The sequence below is a fragment of the Mirounga angustirostris genome, unplaced genomic scaffold, assembly GCF_029215605.1.
Source record: "Mirounga angustirostris isolate CCGP_5_RB_7025 unplaced genomic scaffold, mMirAng1.0.hap1 SCAF_3, whole genome shotgun sequence".
Classification (NCBI taxonomy): domain Eukaryota; kingdom Metazoa; phylum Chordata; class Mammalia; order Carnivora; family Phocidae; genus Mirounga; species Mirounga angustirostris.
The window spans coordinates 148,812,083-148,834,310 of NW_026991711.1; the positions used below are offsets into that span (position 1 = coordinate 148,812,083).

At 38.7% G+C, this 22,228-nt stretch overlaps 2 protein-coding genes and 1 pseudogene across 3 annotated transcripts in view; 2 read left to right on the forward strand and 1 right to left on the reverse strand.

Moving 5' to 3' along the window:
* Positions 1 to 3,823, forward strand: part of ITGAV (integrin subunit alpha V) — a 95,461-nt gene extending 91,638 nt beyond the window's left edge. For both annotated transcript variants that reach the window (XM_045868390.3, XM_045868392.3), the window contains exon 30: positions 124 to 3,823. In XM_045868390.3, coding sequence (XP_045724346.1) covers positions 124 to 219 — 96 coding nt within the window. In that variant the 3' untranslated portion in view covers positions 220 to 3,823. The remainder of the gene's footprint in view (positions 1 to 123) is intronic.
* Positions 3,824 to 8,481: 4,658 nt separating this feature from the next.
* Positions 8,482 to 14,691, reverse strand: LOC123838541 (tRNA selenocysteine 1-associated protein 1-like; annotated as a pseudogene).
* A 3,979-nt stretch (positions 14,692 to 18,670) lies between these two features.
* The window catches only part of FAM171B (family with sequence similarity 171 member B), a 62,125-nt gene continuing 58,567 nt past the window's right edge, over positions 18,671 to 22,228 (forward strand). Inside the window, exon 1 of the mRNA XM_045868389.3 lies at positions 18,671 to 19,031. Coding sequence (XP_045724345.1) covers positions 18,818 to 19,031 — 214 coding nt within the window. The 5' untranslated portion in view covers positions 18,671 to 18,817. The remainder of the gene's footprint in view (positions 19,032 to 22,228) is intronic.

The following is a 22,228-nucleotide window of genomic DNA, read 5'->3' on the forward strand; positions in this document are numbered from 1 at the left end:
TTTGAAGGGAGAAAAGTAGTACCAAGTGCCACTCAAATTTTCTTAAGTGATAATACAGTCGCTTAGTACTTTTAATTTTCTTAACTGATGTGACAGTAATGTTCGTTTTTCTTCAACTAACAGATGGGCTTTTTTAAACGTGTCCGGCCACCTCAAGAAGAACAAGAAAGGGAACAGCTTCAACCTCATGAAAATGGTGAAGGAAACTCAGAAACTTAACTGTGATTTTTAAGTTATGCTACATCCTGACCCATTAGAATTACCGACTTCGTTACAGGTTTCAGTTTCTTTCGCAAGGAATAAAATTCCAAGACTCTACTGCTGATGGTGCCCATTGGTATTAACCACAAAACGAGAGCAATATTTGTCAACTTTTTGTAATAATTAAGTTCAAACGTACGTGTAATACACACCCACTGACTTGTGTTTTTAGGTATTTAAATAATAAAATTTCAAGTGATAGTTCTTCAATGTACATAAGACAGGTAGTGCCTGAGTTACCACTTTATATAAAATAGTACCTCCTAGAATTATTGTTTCTGATTTTGTATGTTGATTTTGTTTGTTGTTGCTTTTGTTGTTTTAAAGCAATCCATATCTGGACCTTAGGATCCACATCTTTTGTACAGGAACTTATTGTTAATATACATTACACTACAGTTGAGTTTTTAAGCTACTAACTTTATAACTGCATGAACTTGGATTTTAATATTACCTATGTGGTAGAACTTTAAAAAAAAAGCATGATCCATCCAAATTCTTTCTTGTAATAACAAAGATACAGTATTTTTAATATGAAAATGGGTACGTGCTATTACATTTTTATTTTTGTTTAATCCACAGTCCATTTCCTTACATTTTAATTTGTATGTTTAGGTTCTATTTCAAATCCTTTAAGCCAACCTATACTAAAAATTCTATGATCAAAAATGCCTCTTTTGTGTAATAGATAAATTTCCGCTAATCATCATCATGCTTAAAGCCATATGCAGTTGGGAATCATTTCCAAAGTCCATGTATTCCATTGTTTTAGTCTGGCTATTTACAATACAAAAAAAAAAAAAAAAGCATTTAAGTTAAAAGACTAGTTCTTTGATGGAGTTGCTTAGTAGTAGTATGCTCTTAGAGCAAGAATTTTTAGTTGGGATTAATTTATTTTCTTCCTATATATGTATTTTTCCTTATATTTCCAAAACTTAACTGAGAATGGGCTAAGATCAATGAGGAATCTTTACAAATTACAACCTCCCAACCCCATGAGAAATGCTTGGAATTGAAATTCTTAAAGTAGCTTGCTGGTCCTTCTAACAATAGCATGATGCTACTCACATGGATATTACCTTAGTTTAAGCACAATATCATGTGTAAAACCAGTCTCAGCTATCAAAATAATGTATAAAAATTACTTTTATAAGCAATTCAAGTTATTGGGAACCTTTTAAAACTTTTGTAGTTTTATTAACATAAATTACTTTTTTAGGATTTTTATATAAAAACTGCACAGGTGGCACATTGTAGTTTTATATGCCTGTAGGGTGATGATTCTTCTAGAGGAATATGTGATTTATTTACAGTTCCTCAAGGTCTGGGAATGACTTAATTATACCTATTTTTGTGCAATTACATCATGTTATGCTTTAGAAATTGAAAGTTTAGTAGGTTTTTAACTGCTGTCCTCATTAGGCAGTGATAAGTATTTCCCTTAAATAATTGAATATTTTTCTATGTTTTAAAAATAATTGAAATTTATCTTGCCATGTCTTGTGTTCTAATTCCTTACACAAGTGGCTAAGCTAGAATGTATTCATAAAACAGAGGAATGTGAGTTATATATGTTAGAACATGACAAGACCCTGTATTTAGCTTTAATGAATCTCAAAATTAATAGGTTTGTAGTATAGATTTTACTAGTAGCTTAAAAGATCTTAGTCATATGCAATAAGTATTTTTATTACCAGTAAGTCTAAAGTTTTTTTAAGAAAAAATATTTTTATCCTAGGGTCTGCCACCAAACAGTCACTAAGTTGACAATTTTCACTACCTGTTTTCCCACCTAATAGTAGTCATCCCTGAAAGTATATATTGGCTAGAAATTCACTCTTTTAAAAAAAATGTTACTGTTTGCTTTTGCACAGTCTGTTCTAAAACTTTTATGGCCTCTCTCTCAAGTTGTATAATCTTGTATGGGAGACTGAAGGATGTTGTTGGAAGCATGATGTTTTAAGTTCCTTTTATGAAATGTAGTTTTAAGCAGTAAGTATTTTCTTTTAAAAAATGAAAATGTATATCTCTACAAAAATATGGTAGAAGAATTATTTGGAAGCTTACTCTTTGAGGAAAATGTTTGGGAAAATGTTGGGATTCTTTTTACCCTAAAGCAGCATGTGAATGTATTTGGTTAAAATGTCAAATGGTAGTTCTATGAAAACTGTTTTAATTTTCAAACATTTTAAATACTACTGTGTTATGATTTATTGAGAATTAAAATCCATTTTGAGTGTAAAATTTTAATAATCTGATCAGTTTTTAAAAATATGAATGAGATAGAGAGTATTTAAAGCATTTAATATTGGTAAGAAATATTGATAATGTCGATTTCTTATGTAGGCGTTTATTTCAGAATTGATATTTTGAGAAACATTTGTGTGAGGGATATTCTTTTTTCCCCCCTTTACTTTTCTCTTGTGATGAATTATTATTATTATTATTATTATTGTGATATAGGTCTTCATAATTCTGAAGTATAAAACAATTAAAACTTCAGTGCCACAATTTTACCTGTTACGAAACTACTACTTCATAGTAAATTCTCATCAATACTTCATATAACAAGAAAATTAAAGTATTAGTAAAAGAGACTATACTTATACTGACTTCCTTAAGAGGGCTGTGAAAGACTTTTGATAGCTAATGATGACCCCAAGGGAGATTTAAGTGGCAAAAGTACAGTATATAATAGATCAGCTGCTTTTTATAAGGCAAACAATCTATTAGTTGATAGACACTTCTTTGTTGCAGAATATAGTGCCAAGCTTGGATAAGAATAAGTCATTTTTGAAAGACATGTGTATGACCATTACCTATCTTAATGTCACTTTGTATGTACTCTTGGATAGTTTGTATATGTGGTAGTTTGGTAAATAAAAAAATATAAAATTCAGAAATTGAATATAGGATCAAAAATGGCAAATAAAATAATACACAGTGTTTTGGAGATTAGCCCTTTTAACTTGTTGATAGGCTAGTTTGAACAATAAACCCCAGGCATATATGCTTGTATTTCATTATAATTTCTGATATGTAATGAACTTCTTGGGAGAGGTACCAAATCCTTGATTTTTGTTGTCATTGTTCTCAAGTGCAATATAACAATGTAACCAAACCTAGATAATTTTCAGAGTCATTGTTAATTTAGTAAACGTAATCTAAACAGAGATTTAAATTTTTTAGAATGTTGGTTAGTAGGACAGAGGGATTCTGTTATGGATATACAAATGAAGTTATTTACCCCTAAAAGGTACATTCTACATTTTATTTCAGGCTGGACATGACCTATTCCCTACTAGTTTTGAAACATTTTGAAATATCTTAAACTAACTTGGAAGCTATATATATCAAATTAATTTGGTACCTAATAACACAGTAATTTTCTTTGTTTAGCTTCTCTTATGATCACCCACATTGGGTGAGACAAAGCGTGTGTCTTCTAAAATTTGTCATTTGCTGACTTGATTTGAGTTAGTAAAACTGGTACAGTGTTCTGCTTAGTTTCCAATGTGCAACCTGTGTCTCTTCAATAAACTTGAGCATATGGTGCCACGTTTGTGTATGGACTTTATAGTTTCCCTCTGTGACTTTTTGTTTTTTAATCACATGAGCCAGCAATAATGTGATAAAAGGATGACCTCAAAGAGGTGCCTCTCTGAAAGTCTGAATTCCTTAAGAGTGTTAGTTATTTGAGAAAAAGTAACACAAAAAGAGCAAAAGGAACCTGATGTTAAAATACACCAATTACAAATCACAGAATCAGACATTTTAAAATGTAAAAGGGGTTTTCAATTCCAGTAGTGGCAGGAGAGCTTTTATCAGATAATAATGGTAAGTGATGAACAAAATAAGAAGAAAAAAAACTTTTTGAAAACACTGAAGTTAGTAAAAGCAGGCAGAAACTGGAGGGGATTTGACTCTTACTAAAGAGGGGAACCACCTTTTTCCTGGAAGTTACTTTCTGTTGTTGGATAGAATGCAAGCTGAATAGGGCCCTCATTTCCTGGAATGGCGGGACTGCCATTATGGCTAAAAATTGGGGAAAGAAAGGAGCCACATTGTGGGAGGGAGGAATGTTTTCCCCTCAAATCCTTTTCTCACCCTGACCATGACCCTACTCTAGTGAGACTCCAAGAGGCCCAAAAGGAAAACAGCAGATGGAAGGTTGGAAGAGCTGAACAGTTATTTCAGCTACTGTCTACTGTAGGAAAAATGAGATTGGAGTTTGAGTGTTACCCAGCGACAGAGCTTGGAAACACCCAGTCTTTCCATTGAAAACTTGGAGGATCTATGCCTTAGGAATAAGTACTATATCCCAAGAATGACTGATTAGCCCTAGGATGAAGAACAAAGCCATTGGCCCACCCTAACAAAGCCTAAAACCAAGCTTCCACAAATTTAAGGTGATCCACGTATAACTCATTTGCTCCTTTAGGCAGTTACTTTGAGAGGAAGATGACACCACCTATAAAGACTGCAATGTTCCATCCACAATGTCATGTATGTGTGTCTGTGTGTGTGTGTGGATGGGAAGAAAAGAAAATGCTACCCATAGTTTGAAGGGGAAAAAAAGAGTCAATAGAAACAGACCCACAAACAATTTAGCAGATGGGACTTTAAGTAACAATGATAAATATGTTAAAAACTCTAGAAAATTATGGACATTTCAGAAGAGGATGGAAATTAATAAAAGACTCAGTGGAAATTCTAGGGCTAAAAAATGCAGTACCTGAAATCAGAAATTCATTGGAGGGGGATTAAAAGTAGACAAAGAGAAGGAAGAATGAGTGAATTTAGAGAGCAATAGAATTCACCTAAACTGAAGCACCACATGGGGGTGAAGCAGGGGGTTGGTGATGGTGTGGATTACAAAATAAACAGCCTCAGTGACTCTGGGTCAATCTAGGTGTAAAAGAAAAGGAGTTAGGAGAGAGAAAATGGGAGAGACTAACTTGAAACCAAAAAGTTGCAAAATACGGTAAAATGTAGCAACCGTACAGTTGTGGAAGCTCAGTGAACCCTAAACAGGACAATCACAGAAAACACCATCTATGTGCATCATGGTCCAACAGCTAAAAACCACAAGTTAGAAAGGGTTTACCTCACCCCTACATACTGGTAATGATGCCTAGAGTTCATTTCTTGTCCAAATTCGTACTGGCAGGATTGGAACTAAAGCTTATGTATTCAAATTCCTAGTCCTGTGTGCTTTCTGCTGTGCAAGACTGCCTAGATTACTAGTGACCCTTTATAAAGTAGATTTGTTACTATCTAATGGATAGGCTGGGATGCCTGAATATTAGTTGGTGCAACACCAATACATTTCCAAGTAATATTTTTATTCACTTTCTGAACTGTTCTGAATTGCCTAGAGTTACATGGTTTGATTTCCTTTTGCACCCTGGTTCACTTCCCTTGTCAGCCCTACTTCCTGAAAAGTAACAAATATATAAATTGGTGGTGTTTTAATAAAAGGAGCATTTAGATTTTGAACTTGAACTTGACATAGTAACTTACCTTCACGTTATTAAAAAAAGACCTAATTTGTTCAAAGTAATCTCAAAATTCTTTTATACCATTTTTCAGATATTAGAGTGTCAAAATGGAATCTTTAGGGATTACTTTTTAGCCAATTTTGTATTCAGAATATTAATTAATGACTACAAGGTTATTCACAAAAAGTACTAAATGATACATATTAGTAGTACTTAATTTGGAGAGTTATGCTCTCCACCAGAGTAATAGGAATTGATCTTGTGTAAGATACATTGTAAATTTCCCATAGGAGAGAAGAAAGTTGGTGTCATAAATTTTCTCATCTTTGAACAGTGCAGTGAAAGTTGTTTTTGAGATTATAAGTGACATAATCACCTTCAAAATTCAGAGATATTATCACCTAACTGGCAGACAGTGAATGATTTTGAATTTCTCAGTATACTTAGTGAGGAAACGAGAGGGAAGACTTTATTAAAGAATAAACAAATTTCCTACTTCTTAGTAATACCAGCGTTGACTTTGACTTGAACCTTGACTACTAAACCAAAGCCAAAGATTTCACCACCATGTGGTATTAAATTACTAGCACAAATTGAACCTCAAGGGTCTTTCCACAATCATCCCACAGGTACTCAGTGATCCCCAAGTAACAGAGATGACATAGTGGTAACTAATTTCACAGCTCCAGCCCCCCCAAGGGAACTCTAAAGCAGCTGCAGTGGAGCAGTGGTTCAGTAACAGACCTGAGAGTGTGGTTTGCCCACCATACAGAGATGGTCTCTTCTTCTCACCTCTAATTTTCCAAATCCAAATCTTCACCTTACCCACTCCACGTCCTCTCCTAGATCCATTCAGGTTTGGTCATTGGATGAGCCTCATTGTTTTATCATACCCTAGATAATAAATTAGTTTTAAATTACTGTGTAGTCCTTTTGTCATGAAGGGTAATATATTTACAGAATCCAGGGATTAGGTCATGGACATCTTTTTTTGGGGGGGGGGGCTGCATTATCTCCACCACAGTCCACCTCTGGTCCTCAAAGATTCACTTCAGTCTCATATAGAAAATACATTAAACCATGTCAAAGTCCCCAAAAGTCAAACCATTACAACATCAACTCCAAGTCACAAAGCCCTCCTTAATCTCATTAGTTTGAATTCCTGAATCTCATCATCTAAATCATCTAAATTAGGTATGAGAAAGGCCTGGGTTACGATGCAACCTGGGATACAATTTCTATATGTGGACCTGTGAAACCAAAGAAACAAAGTTATCCTTTCCGAACATACCATGGTGGGGCAGGCATGTAACAATTATAGACGTTCCGGTTCAAAAAAAGGAAAAAAAGTAGAAGGAAAAAAAGAAGTCACTAGTCCCAAGCAACTTCGAAATCCAGCTGGGAAAACTCCATTTGGTTTCAAAGTCTGTGGATAATTCTCTGTGGCTCACGGCTCCACCATCTGAGTTGTCCTTTCCACCTCCCCACCCCCAGCCCCCACCATGAAATGTAGCACACATTTGCAGTTGAGTATTATTATCAGCTTATTTCCACGGGAACATTTTGTGGGCCCAATATGCTTCTTCATTTTGTACTTTATCCCTTTTAGACAAAGCCGATAGTGCTTCTGCTGATATAAAATTTTCAGGAACTAATGGATCTCCTGTGTACGTCAAGAAGATTCATTCCATCACCCAGACGCTACTCCACAGATCTTTCCTAAATAATTCTGTTTCTATTTTTGGCTTTTGAGTTGTTTGAGGAGATCTATGAGTCATACATTTAACCTCTTCAAAGAAAATTTTGAGATATTAGCAAAAGTTTGTGTAGTCTCTGTGTTCTCTGTACAGCAAACTTGACAGTGAATCCCTTAATTTTGGCATCTTTTGCAATCTGGATATGTTGAGAATTTTCCAAATCATAAAGTCCTGGTTTCCTGAGTTCTCTCTTTTTTAAATTTATACTTATTTAATGAATTTATATAATTAAGGTCACGAAACACAAGAGTGGGGTTGGAGGGCTTGCACATAGATGGTTACCTGAAATGCCACAGATGAAATTGCCCACTCTTTGACATACGGCAGATAAGACAGTTTTCTGACTGTAATCTTTTTTTTTTTTTAAAGATTTTATTTATTAGACACAGTGAGAGAGGGAACACAAGCAGGGGGAGTGGGAGAGGGAGAAGCAGGCTTCCTGCGGAGCAGGGAGCCCGATGCGGGGCTGGATCCCAGGACCCTGGGACCATGACCTGAGCCGAAGGCAGATGCTTAACGACTGAGCCACCCAGGCGCCCCCTGACTGTAATCTTAATGGCTTACATGTCTGTCACCTGAGAAGCCTTCTAAACCTGAGCATTAGTAACTGTTTAAATATTATGATCCACTTTGGTTAATAAGTCTAAACTGTATTTATCCCCAGGAGTGTGGGTAGCCCTACCTGGTAAATGATTCTTGTTCCAAGAAATACAAATGTCAACCTTGTTCAATCCTCTTCAATAATTGGTCCCTTAGTTTTCAAACTCAAATGAAATGGTTCATTATTAATGAAGACAGCAGTATTGCAGGAATAGTCATAATTTAAGGAACAGTTTATTACTGACATCTTAAAAATCATATTTCCAAAAAGGTAAAAGTTCTTCTTGCAATAATTTGTTTGAAAAGGATTCTGTCTTCTCCCTCACATTGTTTCTTCTGGCTCGTCTTCCGTCCTGGCTATGTCAAGGTGGGCTCTCTGAAGATACAATGTACAGGGACTACCAGTGACAGTCCATTAGTGCATCATACAGCTCCTCATTCTGCTCCATGAACTCCTTGTTGGCCTCAGCCACACCCAGTTGTGGCCTGGGGTTATTGGGTGCATTATCTCCAGCTTCTTCCTATGTTTGTGTCGTGCTCTGGGGATAGCCATTTTGGGAGTGACTATACCTGTTGTTGCCTGTGTTCTAGTCCTACCTCCACTAGACACAGTTCTGGTACTGCTGGTGACACTGGCAGTAGCTCCAAATGCACATCTGATTATATTCCACTGGCTTCATATGGCTCACTTTAGTGATTGCCATGCTCAGAAGCACTGGTTTAGACCCAGTCCCACTGTTCCCTGGCATTCTGTCAGGGTTTGCTTCTGTTCCAGTTCATCCATGCATTCCATAAAACCAAAACCCTTAGACATACCTGTCTGATCCAAGACCACCTTGTCTCCCCAACAGGAGGGGTGGATGCTGACAATCAACCATTACCACCATCCACATCTGGAGTCAGCCTCCTGCCCAGAAAAGGGGAGTACATGGGGCTATTATCTGGTTATTTCCCATAAGTGGCAGAGTTTAGTTTAAAATGTTTTGCAGGTGTGGCTCCTGGAAGATGTTTCCCATTAATTTTATGCAAACTCATTTCAGCTGTGGCCCAATCTATGCATTCTACAGAGCAGTAGCCAGCTGGGATGCCAGGGAGGCTATCTACTTACTTGATTCTTATTTTTCAAGACTGTTGTGGCTCTGTGGAGTCCCATACAACTCCACGTGAGTTTTAGAATCAGTTCGTCAATTTTTACAAAGAAGTCATCTCCGATTCTGAGAAGGATTGTGTTGATTCTGTAGGTCAATTTGGTTTTCTTTCTTTTCTTTCTTTCTTTCTTTCTTTCTTTCTTTCTTTCTTTCTTTCTTTCTTTCTTTCTTTCTTTCTTTCTTTCTTTCTTTCTTTCTTTCTTTCTCTTTCTTTCTTTCTTTCTTTCTTTCTTTCTTTCTTTCTTTCTTTCTTTCTTTCTTTCTTTCTTCCTTCCTTCCTTCCTTCCTTTCTCTCTCTCTCTCTCTCTCTCTCTCTCTCTTTCTTTCTTTCTTTCTGCTTTTTTTTTTTTTTTTAAATCAAGGTATAGGGCGCCTGGGTGGCTCAGTTGGTTAAGCGACTGCCTTTGGCTCAGGTCATGATCCTGGAGTCCCTGGATCGAGTCCCGCATCGGGCTCCCTGCTCGGCAGGGAGTCTGCTTCTCCCTCTGACCCTCCCCCTCTCATGTGCTCTCTCTCTCAGTCTCTCTCTCTCAAATAAATAAATAAAATCTTTAAAAAAAATCAAGGTATAATTGACATTTAACATTATATTAGTTCCAGGTGTACAACATAATGATTGGACATTTGTATATATTGCAAAATGATCATCACACTAAGTCTAGTTAACATCTGTCAGCATGCATAGTTACTATATATATTTTTGTAAATATATATATATATAAAGGACTTTTAAGATCTACTCTTTTAGCAACTCTTAAATATGCAATACAGTATTTCACTATAGTCACCATGCTGTACATTATGTCCCCATAACTTATTTATTTTATAACTGGAAGTTTGTAACTTTTGACCCTCTTCACGCATTTCTCCCACCCTCCATCCCCTGCCTCTGGCAACCACCAACCCATTCTCTGTATCTATGAGCTTGGTTTGTTGTTGTTTAATTCCACATATAAATGAGATCATAAGGTATTTCTTTCTCTGTCTGACTTATTTCATTTAGCATAACACCCTCAAGGTCCATCCATGTTGTCACTAATGGCAAGATTTCATTCTTTTTTATGGCTCCATTGTGTGTGTGTGTAACACATTTTCTTTGTCCATTCATCCATTGAAGAACACTTATGCTGTTTCCATATCTTAGCTATTGGGAAAAAAATGCTACAAAGAACATAGAAGTGCAGTTATCTTTTTGAATTAGTATTTTCATTTTCTTTGGATATCCAGAAGAAGAATTGCTAGATTTTATGGTATTGCTATTTTTTCTTTTTTGAGGAACCTCCCTATTGTTCTCCACAGTGGCTGCACCAGTTTACATCCCCGTCAACAGTGCACAAGGGTTTCCTTTTTTCCATATCTTGCCAACATCTGTTATTTCTTGTTGTTTTGGTAATAGCCATTCTAGCAGGTGTGAGATGAAATCTCATTGTGGTTTTGATGGGTATTTCCCTGATGATTAGGAATGATGAGCCTCTTTTCATGTACTTGTTGGCCATTGGCATGTCTTCTTTGGAAAATGTCTCTTCAGATCCTTTGCCCACTTTTTAATATATTGTTTGTTTTTTTTTGCTATTGATTTGTGTGAGTTCTTTATATATTTAGGATATTAACCCCTTATTGTATATATTACTTACAGATATTTTCTCCCATTCCATAGATTGCCTTTTCATTTTGCTGATGGTTTCCTTTGCTGTGCAGAAGCTTTTTAGTTTGATGTACTTATACTTTTTTTATTTTTGGTTTTGTTGCCTTTGCTTTTGGAGTCAGATCCAAAAACTCACTGTCAAGTTTGTGTCAAGGATCTTACTGCCTATGTTTTTTTCTAGGAGTTTTACAGTTTTAAGACTTCTATTCAAGTCCTCAATCCATTTTTTTTTTTTAGATTTTATTTTTAAGTAATCTCTACACCCAACGTGAGGCTCAAAATCACAACCCTGAGATCAAGAGTCTCATGCTCCACCAACTGAGTCAACCAGTAGTCCCTCATGTCTTTAATCCATTTTGAGTTAATTTTTGTATATGGTGTCAAATAGACATTTCATTCTTTTGCATGTTCCTATTCAGTTTTTCCAGCATCATTTACTGAAGAGATTGTCCTTTCCCCCATTGTATATTCTTGTCTCTTTGTCATAAATTAATTGACAATTTTTGCATGGTCTATTTCTGGGCTATTTTATTTGCCCATTTTTAAATTGGATTATTTGTTTTCTTGCTATTGAGTTGTTTAAATTCCTTATGTATTTTGGATAGTAACCCTTTATAAGATGTGTGGTTTACAAATATTTTCTCCCATTCCATGGGTTGTCCCTTCACTCTGGTGATTGTTTCCTTTGCTCTACAGAGGCTTTTAGGTTTGATGTAGTCTCACTTGGTTTTTGCTTCTAATGCTGGTGCTTTTGGTGTCATGTCCAAAAAATCACCGACAAGAGTGATATCAAGAAGTTTTCCCCTATGTTTTCTTCCAGTAGTTTTATAGTTTTTAGGTAGTGTAGTTAAGTCTTTAACCCATTTTGGATTTTTATTTATTTATTTATTTATTTATTTGAGAGAGAGAGAGAAAGCATGAGTGGTGGTGGGGGGGGACAGAGGGAGAGGGAGAAACAGATTTCCCACTGAGCAGGGAGACTGATGTAGGGCTCAATCCCAGGACCCCAAGATCATGACCTGAGCCAAAGGCAGCCACTTAATTGACTGAGCCACCCAGGTGCCCCATCTTCAACCCATTCTGAGTTGATTTTTTGTTTATAGAGTGAGATAGGGTCTGATTTCATTATTCTGTATGTGGATAACTGGTTTTTCCAATAGCATTTATTGAAGAAACTGTCCTTCATTTTGTGTTCTTGACACAAAGTGTATATCTCATTTGACAGCTTGTTAAAGATCACTTGACCATAAATATTTGGATTTATTTCTAGGCTCCTCATTCTGTTCCATTTGTCTAATGTCTGTTTTTATACCAGTACCATGCTGTTCTGACTACTACAGCTTCATAGCAAAATTTGAAAGGTAGTATAATGTCTCCAGACTTTTTTTTTCTCAAGATTGATTTGGCTAATTCACATTCTTTTGGGGTTACATATGAATTATAGGATTATTTTTTCAATTTCTATGAAAAATGCCACTAGAATTTTTATAGGTTTGTATTGAATCTATAGATGGCTATAGGGAGCATGGACATTTAAACAATATTAATTTTTTTCATTCATGAACAAGGGATATCTACCCATCATTTTTGTGTCTTAATTTCTTTCACCAGTGTTTTACAGTTTTCAGTGTACAGATCTTTCATCTCCTTGGTTAAATTTATTCCTAAGATTTTTTTGTTTATGTTTTTGAGGCTATTGTAAGTGGAATTGTTTTCTTAATTTCTTTTTTGAATAGTGTATTATTAGTGTATAGATCTGCAACTGATTTTTGTATGTTAATTTTGTATCCTACAACTTTACTAAATTTGTTTAATAGTTCTAAAGGTTTGGTGGAGTCTTCAGGATTTTCTATATATAAGGTCATGTCACCTGCAAACAATTTTACTCTTCCTCTCTGGCTTAGATGGTTTTTATTTCTTTTTCTTATCTAATTGCTTTGGCTAGAACCCCCAGTACTGTATTTATTAAAAGTGGTAAGAGTGGGCATCTTTGTTTTGTTCCTAATCTTGGAGGAAAAGTTTTCAGCTTTCACTACTGAGTATGATGTTAGCTGTGGGCTTGTCAAATATGCCTTTATCATATTGAGAGAGATTTCTTCAATATCTGATTAACTGGGAGTTTTTTTTTTTATCATGAAAGGGTGTTAAATTTTGTCAAATATTTTTTCTGCATCTATTGAGATGATTATATGATTTTTATCCTTCATTTTGTTACTGTGGTGTATCACAATGATTGATTTGTGGATGTTGATGGATGTTGGTGGAGGGAAGTCTGGTGCATGAGTCCAAGGAGCCAGTCCTGGACCTTGGGTCCACTAGAGCCTGAGTCCATGGGTGCTGGCCTAGTGTTGTGGTGGGCCTAGACTGGGACCACACTGGCCAGTCTGGCACTGGAGCAGGCCTGGAATTTGGGGCCATAGGGGCTAAACTGGAGGCTGAGACTGAAGGTGCTAGCCTGGTGCCCAGGGGGCTAGCCTTGCACTAGTGCAAGCTTGGATTCTGGGACTGCAGGGGTGGATACTTTCTTAATTCTTGACAGCATTCATGATTTTTTTTTCCCAGAATTATTTGGTTTCCCTATAATTTCTTTTATCCAATCTTTCTTACTTACATCAAAAGAAATGTATTATATATAGATTACACACACATAGACAGTAGCTCTCATTATTCATGATTCCATATTTGTGAATTAGCCTATTTGCTGAAATGTATTTGTAACCCCCAAATCAGTACTTTTGTGGTTATTCATGGAAATGTGCAGAGCAGTGAAAAATTTGAGTTACACAACATTCACATTCCCAGCTAAAGTCAAACAAGGTGATGGTCTTCCTTCTTTCTGCTCTCATATTTAGTGTCCCTTTGGTCTTCTACTTAGTACCAGTTTTTTTTTTTTTTTTTTCTGCTTTGTACTTTCCCTTGGTTATTTTGTTGTTTCAGACAGCCACCGATTATAGTGCTGAAGTGCTCTGTCGTGTTCCTATGCCCAAGAAGTCTGTGATGTTCCTTACAGAGAAAGTACATGTGTGCTATAAGCTTCTTTCAGGCATGAGTTATAGTACTGTTGGCTGTGAGCTCAATGTTAACAAACCAATAACACATAATAAATAAGGGGTCTTTAAACAGAAATACACATAAAAGGAGTTATGCATTGATTAGTTGATGAAAATGTTGTGATCGGAGACTCACAGGAACCTAACTCTGTATTCCTCTTGGGAACTACAGTTCAGCAGCTGTTAATTTAGTATTTGCAGTCAATTTATAGAACATAACTACCAGGGTGCCTGGGTCGCTCAGTCGTTAAGTGTCTGCCTTCGGCTCAGGTCATGATCCCAGGGTCCTGGGATCGAGCCCTGCATCGGGCTCCTTGCTCAGTGGGAAGCCTGCTTCTCCCTCTCCCACTCCCCCTGCTTGTGTTCCCTCTCTCGCTGTGTCTCTCTCTGTCAAAAAAATAAATAAAAACTTTAAAAAAAACCCCATAACTACCAAGTAAAATGAGAATTGACTACATATAACATGAAATTTTATATGCATTATAAAATATATAAAAATACAACAGACCATACCAATATTAATAAAAGAAGTAGTGTCTGACATTTACTGAACAGTTTCTACAGCAAGAAACTAAGTATTTTTATATATGATTTCATTTGTTACCTCCTTGAGGCTCTATTATTTCTCCCATTATACAGCTGAGGAAATTGAGGCCTAGAATATTGTGTAAATCACATACCTGTGAGTGGTGGATACCAGAGCAGTCTGATTTCAGAGCCTTCCTCCATTAACCAACAGTTTTGCCTCTTAACATTGATTTATTGTTTTGATTCAGCAGGCAATCAACAACCAGTGTTAAGCATTGGGGTAGGAGCTGGAGATGGAGCTGGGAACATGAGGGCCCTGGTCCTGTGTCCTGTCCTAGCCTCACATATACTAGTGAGGATACAGGCAAGTTAGTATCCATTTTAAATAATAAAGCTCTATTATTTAGTAAAAGGGAAATATGAGGTGATGTGAAAGCTCATGGCAGGGGCACCTAATCAAAGCTAAGGGTGTCAGGAAGTGTATTCTGGAGGAAGTAATATCTAAACTAACCCTTCACGCTCTATGGAAGATTACCAGTAAAAGAGGTGAGGGAGTAGAGTTCCAGGCAGAGGAAGTCAATATGTGAAGGTCTAGGGGCAACCCAAATAAGTCTAGTTCAAGGTAATAAAAGAAATCCCTTTTCTCTCTCTCTCTGGTTCTCTCCCTCTTTGGAGTGCTGTGTGTGTGTGTGTGTGTGTGTGTATTTATGTGGCAAATATTAAAAGATGAGCCTGGGTCATTGGGGGATAGATTGTAAATGGCTTTGTAAGTCTATTAGAGATTATGGACCTCATGTTAAGAGAAATTGGGAAGCACCAGTAGATCTTAGGCAGGGAAGAATTATTATATCATATATATATGATAGTGTACTTTGCTTTCTGATGGCACTGGCATCTTCCATTCCTTTGTCAAACACACTGACTGACAGGTAATGCACACGCAGTTAGCGGGATACACCTTCCTGAATGTTTGCTTGGTTTGGCTCTCCCCGGTCGGTTTGTGTGTGTGCTAAAAGTCAGTTATGTTTGCTCCTAAACTTGTTTTTGCCAGTTCTATGTATTTTAAGGAATCAATGAAATATAAATTTGAACAAAGTGTATTTTTCTATGAAAACAAAGTTTAATACTAACTGGGTGAAAAATTGTAAAATTTGGGAAAATTTTTAAATAGAAAGATCTGGCACTCAGATTGCTTGTCAAGAGTGTTTAAGAATTCCTTCCACTTAAACTGCAAGTAATAGAGGTGTATTATAATTGTGGTTTATGACTTCAAAGTATGGTTACATACTTAAAAACAATCTTGGTCCTACATCAGAAGATGGGTAAATAAATGTACATTTGCTTATTTTAAGGTAAAACAAGCAGTTTAAAACATATTTAAGACATACTGATTTTTTTTGTCTCTTGACCAACTTTTTTTGATTCAATACTAGCCCTGGTTGCATCAGATAATATGACTTTTGTATATTGTACAGAAATTAGGCATAAGCTATATGAGTAATGGAGCACTTAAAAATCATCTAAAAACCGTCTTGATAGACAAAGCTTATTTCTTTAAACAGTCCATAGTATTGAAGGATCTGATGGCCACTGTCTACTGGGGCCATGAAATCAGTGGCTTTGCCCCTGGAAGGTCAGTTTCTAACATATTAAAGAAGACTTGGCCACCATAAGGCATATGATAGCAATCCTGGCCACATTCCTTTCCTTCTGATCTGCCAGTCAGGTTTTTGGAGCTGTTTCCATTTTCTCCTTTCCTCTCTCCAGGAGCGGAGGTAACTTGGAAGAAAATGCAACAAAAACAGCTTGATGAGGCTAATAAAGGCTCTCTGCATTCAGCCTCCCACCCAGTAGCTCCTGCTCACACAGGCAAGGCAAAGCTGTGATTGAACAATGGTGTTTAGGGTGAAGGGCCTCACTTTTTGCATCTATTTTCCAAAACTTACATAGCTCACATGGTTCCTTTTGTCTAAAAACTACTAAAAAACAATACAAACTCATGTAAAAGTTTTCAACAGTGCAGAAAAATGAAATCACGTATTACTAGCTCAGCCTCGGCAAGACAGTAGCTAGCCTCTCTGATTCTCAGTGTTTCCATTTGCTAAACAGGATGATGAAAGCTCTTTTGTAGGATTGCTCTAAGGACACAGTGAGATTACATACATAAAATGCCTATTTTTTTATTATTATTACTAATATTATTTTCTTTGTGGTTATATAGGTATTATTTTCATACCCTTGAGCAAAGAATAAATTTCCACTACTGAGAAGTTTGGTTTTCTTTTTCCAGGAAGTTGGAAACATTGGGAGGACCACGCAGAAAAATGGTGTCGGGGCGCCTGGGTGGCTCTGTCATGTTCCCAGGGCCCCTGGGATCGAGCCCCGAGTCGGGCTCCCTGGTTGGTGGGGAGCCTGCTTCTCCCTCTCCCTCTGCCGATCCCTCTGCTTGTGCTGCTCTCTCTCCTCTTTCTCTCTCTATCATATAAGTAAATAAAATCTTTAAAAAAGAAAAGAAAAATGGTGAGTGTGGAATGGGACAATCCAATCAGCCAAATCAGCTAAATCAACTATGATGGTAAATGATGTGATGTCACCATCAGATCACATTTGCATTATCCTAGGAGATGTCCGGAGTGTCCACAGGCACTCCAAAAGCAAAGAGGCCACAACTGAACACGCATGGCCTCTCATCTACTCTGCAGTCCATACAGCCAGTTAATCTTCATGATGCCATTAGTAGCCACCCAAGATCTCAGGCTGACAATTTGGGTGTCTTTCTCCTTCTCCGTTCCCCACCCAAACAATCAACTATCTCTGTTGATACTGGCCCTAAATACTGAATCTGCCATGACTTTCCTCTCCTTTCATTTCCAAGACTTCAGCATCTCCTCACCACTTTGGGGAACACCTCTAAATTGGCCTCCTCTCCTCCAATCTATCCTTTTGTAATCCATCTTCCATACTGATAGCGAAGTGATCCTGCTAGGCGGACTGGTACCAAGTCCCTTCCCTGACTGGTTTCTTTCACTACTTCATAATCACCTGCAGCCTAAATTTCAATTTCCTTATGTAGCCACCGCAGTTATTACAGGAATTAATGTATATGAAGTGCTTAAATAGTGCCTGGGTACAGTAAATTCTATAGAAGTGTCTGCTATTATTTTTTTTTTAATGACCTCATTTTCATTCCCCTTTTCGATCTAAAACATTGTCACTCTGTCACAATCATTGCTCACAACTTTCCAAGCACACGGTGGGTGCTATTACACACCTCTGGGCTTCACACACACACACACACACACACACACACACACACACACACACACTGCTCCAGTTTTTAGACCACCTGGTTGCACCCATCTATGTGTGGAACTCTTATTCTTTACAAGCCCGCCTCCCCTGGTGTTCCATAGTGTGCTCCCATACACCACATAATTTCTTCCAAATTCAGTGCAACCTTCGCACGTTGTAGTATGTTTCCAGGGGCAACCACCACACTGAATGGTGATTTGCTTATATATTGCCCTAACAGGTAGGAGTTCCCAGAATGCAGGGATTTATCTTGCTTATTTCAAGCCCCTGACTAAATGCCAGCACATAGTAAGCACCTAGTACTCATTTAGGAAATGTTTTTTTGAACAAATGAAAAGTGTATGCTACAATCAGACAAAATGTAATTAAGAATATTCGAGAACATAGAAGTTCCCACTTGAGCAGAAAGAGGAAGTTAAAATCGGTAGAACTGCGGTTTAATTGTTAATCAATCATGGCTGTGATGCAGCAAAGCCCGTATGGCTAAGAGGTCCCGACTAATTGATCCGTGGGTGCTGCGTTAAGTGTTTTAGGAGAGTAATCCATACACCACCTTCTCCTCTACTGTGGGGTCAGGTGGTGGGAATTTTATTCACATTTCTGCAAAATTTCCAGGTGTCTCCGTAGGGCTGGAGGAGCTGAACGCCGACCAGCGCCCGGAAAGGCTCTTTGTCATGAACCCTCGGAGGCCGCCACCCGGCCCAGCGCCCCAGCACTGCGCGGAGCCCATGCCCCCGAGCAGCTCCGCCGCGGTGACAGCGGAGCCGCGGCCCCGGGCTCCCGGCGCGCCCCGCCCTGCGCATCACGTGCGCCAGGATGCCAACTTCCCCCTCCTCCGCCGCCCCCTCCCCCTCCGCCGCCTCCGGCCTCCTCCTCCTGGAGAGGGCGTGCGAGGCAGACCGCGAGAGCGGCAGCGAGGGAGCGAGCGAGCGGGCGCTGCCGGAGCCCGCAGCCCGGGCGTGCGCCGCTGCCGGGAGCCCCGCAATATGCCGCCGCGGCCCTCTGGCTCTCGGCCATGGCGAGGCTCAGCCGGCGCGTCCCTTGTACCCTGCTGCTCGGCCTGGCCGCGCTGCTGCTGAAGGCGCGGCTGGTCCCCGCGGCCGCTCGAGCCGAGCTCAGCCGCTCCGACCTCAGCCTCATCCAGCAGCAGCAGCAGCAACGGCAGCAGGAGGAGGCTGAGGAGGAGAGGCCAGAGGTGCCGGGGGCATCCTCCACCGTCGCTGTTCCAGGTAGGTCCCGGCAGCCCGGCCCTGCCTTCCCATCACCGCGGGGGATCTCGGCTCGCGTCGCTGGCCTCCTCGCCCCTTCCTTAGCCAGCTCGCTTCCCATCGCTTGTCCCTACCCATTCCCGTCTCCCCGATCTCCCCAGACTGCCTGCCCAGGACTCGGGCTCTGCTCTGGTTTCGGGAAACTGCCCTCTGGGTGGTGAGCTTTCTGGGAAGCGCGGAGCACTGCAGTAGGGTGGGGGAGGAGTCGGGAGGAGTAGGGGTGAGTGACTGCCTTGATCGATCTTTTTCTTTTCCCTTTCTTCTTCCTGAATTCTTCCCTCTGCCTTGAGAATGACGCGCGCGCCTGCGCGCACACACACACACGCACGCACCTCAAATCCCTTTAGCATTCTGTTCTTTATCCTTTTCTTTCCTAGAGACTGAAAAATCTTGCAATAGACACCCACACGCCTTTTCATCATCTCGCCCCGCCTGCTATATTTAAATTTAGATCTGGAGAAAGAAATCTTGATATTTTATTTTTCATTTCTGGCTTTTCTTATCCCAGGAAGGGTTTAAGTCAGTTTGCAAGAATTCCTTCAATATAATAAGATGAAATTAAACAAAATGGAACAGGATTTGTAATTGAAGGAAAAGGGAAAAGAAGAGGGGGACCGGTAAGATAAAGTCTGTAGTGATGTTAGTACAGCAAAGCCTGCCTCCAGAGAGGGTAATCTCCTTACTTGTTAGTAGAACTTAATGAGTCCGATTCTCGACGCTATTCAGTGAGGGTGCGGAAATACACTGTAGAATATGTGGCCGTTAACAGTCCCTCAGTTCCCGCCCTCCCCCCCATTAAAGCTCCAGGGTAAAGAGAAAGCTGGACTGTCCATTTTAATAACCTCTCCCCACCCCCACCCCAGTTCCCTTCCCTGCCGTAGAGGCTGCCTGCTATTTAGAAAGAAAAAAAAAAAAGCCATCAGTTTTTGTGGCAAGTGGGCTTAGTTTCCTGCAAAACCAAAGTGAATTATATTTTAACATTTGTTTTTGTTTTAAAATCCTGCCTGGTAATATATAAGATGTTGAAAATGAGATTTCAAAGAGTGGAATCAGCCTCTTATTTTGTACCGCTTGCTCATCATCAAAGCACTACTCAGGCACCGCAGCTGCGGTCCATGACAGGATGATTTAATTTATCAGAGTGCTCTGAGCAGAGGATGAAATCACCAAGTGTGCAGGAAAGCATGTGTTTCTGACACCCTCTTAAACCAATTAATAATACTCAAGCGGGTTAGAAGTCGTGAAAGATACGCAGTGTATGATGGTTTTCCTAGGTAGCTTTTATAACTGAAAGTGCTACCAACATGGTTTGGGCGAGGCTGTTGTTAGATATGCCCTTTGCTAAACTTAAGGAAATTAAAGCTAGAAGAGCAATTGAGAGCCTGTCTTCATTATGAGAGGGATTTCAGAAACCAATGACAAAACAGAATTCTGAGAGAGTGTTGATGGATTCTGTGGTTTGCTGTGTATTTTTATTTTGATATATCTTCTTTCAGGAATATTAATTAGGTAAATGGGTTTTGACTACTATGGTATATGTTGTGATGAAGGTTATGAAAAACTACAATCATAGGACAACTTTTGTATTGAGCTGCAAATTAAAATACTTGTTTTCTGATATTCGTGAAAATATTTTTGAAAAAGGTTGTTGTTTGGGAAACTCGCAGTTTTTGTCTTATTTACGTATGAGATTAATCAAAATAAAGGAATCACTAGCAGATAAAACTAGAGCCTGAAAAGTAACGGATTATGACTCTTGCTTTTCCCTCAAAAAACGAACTCCCCAAAGCCCGTGGCAAACAAGAGAGCAATTCAGTTGATTGTGATTTTAGTTACTGGAATACTGTGTCATATAACGAAATACAACCAATAAACAAACGAGTTAAAATATTCCTCTGAGCACATTGTGATCTCTGGATTGAACTGGTCTTCCTGTTTCAACCTTTGTTCCTTTAGTGTCTGTTCTCCTCTCACAGCTAGTGATCTTTTGAAAAACATTCCATAGGATCATTTCTGCCATCATTTCTGCCCACAGTCCTCTGGTGGCTGCCCTGCTCTTTCACACTAGATGGCCAGACACTGAAAATGGCCCATGGAGGCTTAGCTCCTCCCTGTGCCCCTCCCTCTCCTGTCTCTAACTTCTTGGACCCTGACTCACTCCAGTACATCCACACCACACTGGCTCCCTGTGTCTTCGTTTTGCAAATGGGCTCCCGCATGGGGTCTTTGCACTTGCCATTTTCTCTGCCTGGAATTCTGGAACTTCACTTTCCTCAGGTTTGCTCAATGTCACTGTCACAAAGAAGCCTTTCTTGACCAGCTCTATTAAATAGTAATCTGCATGCCCTTTTGTATTACTGCTTCTCCATGGCACTTACTACCCTCAGCCCTTCCTATAAACCTGCCTCCTCCCCCTAGAACATAAGCTCCATAAGGACATGAACTTTGTTCTGTTCACTATTACGTTAAATTATTCATATATTTCGAGGACCTAGAAGAGCATCTATTGCACATAGGCACGGGTAAATTTGTTGAATGAGTGAATGAATGAATAAGTGAATAAACAAAAATTCTGACATCAAGGATCTTTCCGAGTGTTTGCTATTTCATTATCTTGTGAAATTCTGCACTGGAATGTAGTGGGGGATATGTAAAAATAAAGGAATGTTAGGTAGAAATATTTGTAAGTAGAGGTTGTGAAGTTTAGATCTTTAGTTTTAGCGAATTTCAGTGTTTATCCTATTCTGACTATAGAGAACTGATTGATGCCAATACTTGAGTCCACTTATTACATCCTGTCAAGATTCTTCACCCAAGTGCACTTCTAATCCTCTTATGACCTAGGAGGTATTAATATACCTTTAAATAGCTGTTATGGAACTTGAGTTAATTGTTTGACTCTGTTTGGCGCTTCTGATTCTTTGGACACGTTATGTGAAGAACTATAGGACTTGTCACAGGCAAAACTTTGAAAGCGAATACAGCATATTTAGTGACTGGTATGTGACTGAGCCTTGTCAGTCCATAGTAGAGAAATTGAACATTGACCTTGATTCATATTCTCTGGATACTATTAATCTAAAAATTTATATTTCTTTGTAATCCTGAGAAATAAGGAAGTTGAATATGAGATTGAAATAATCAGGACATAAAAAAAG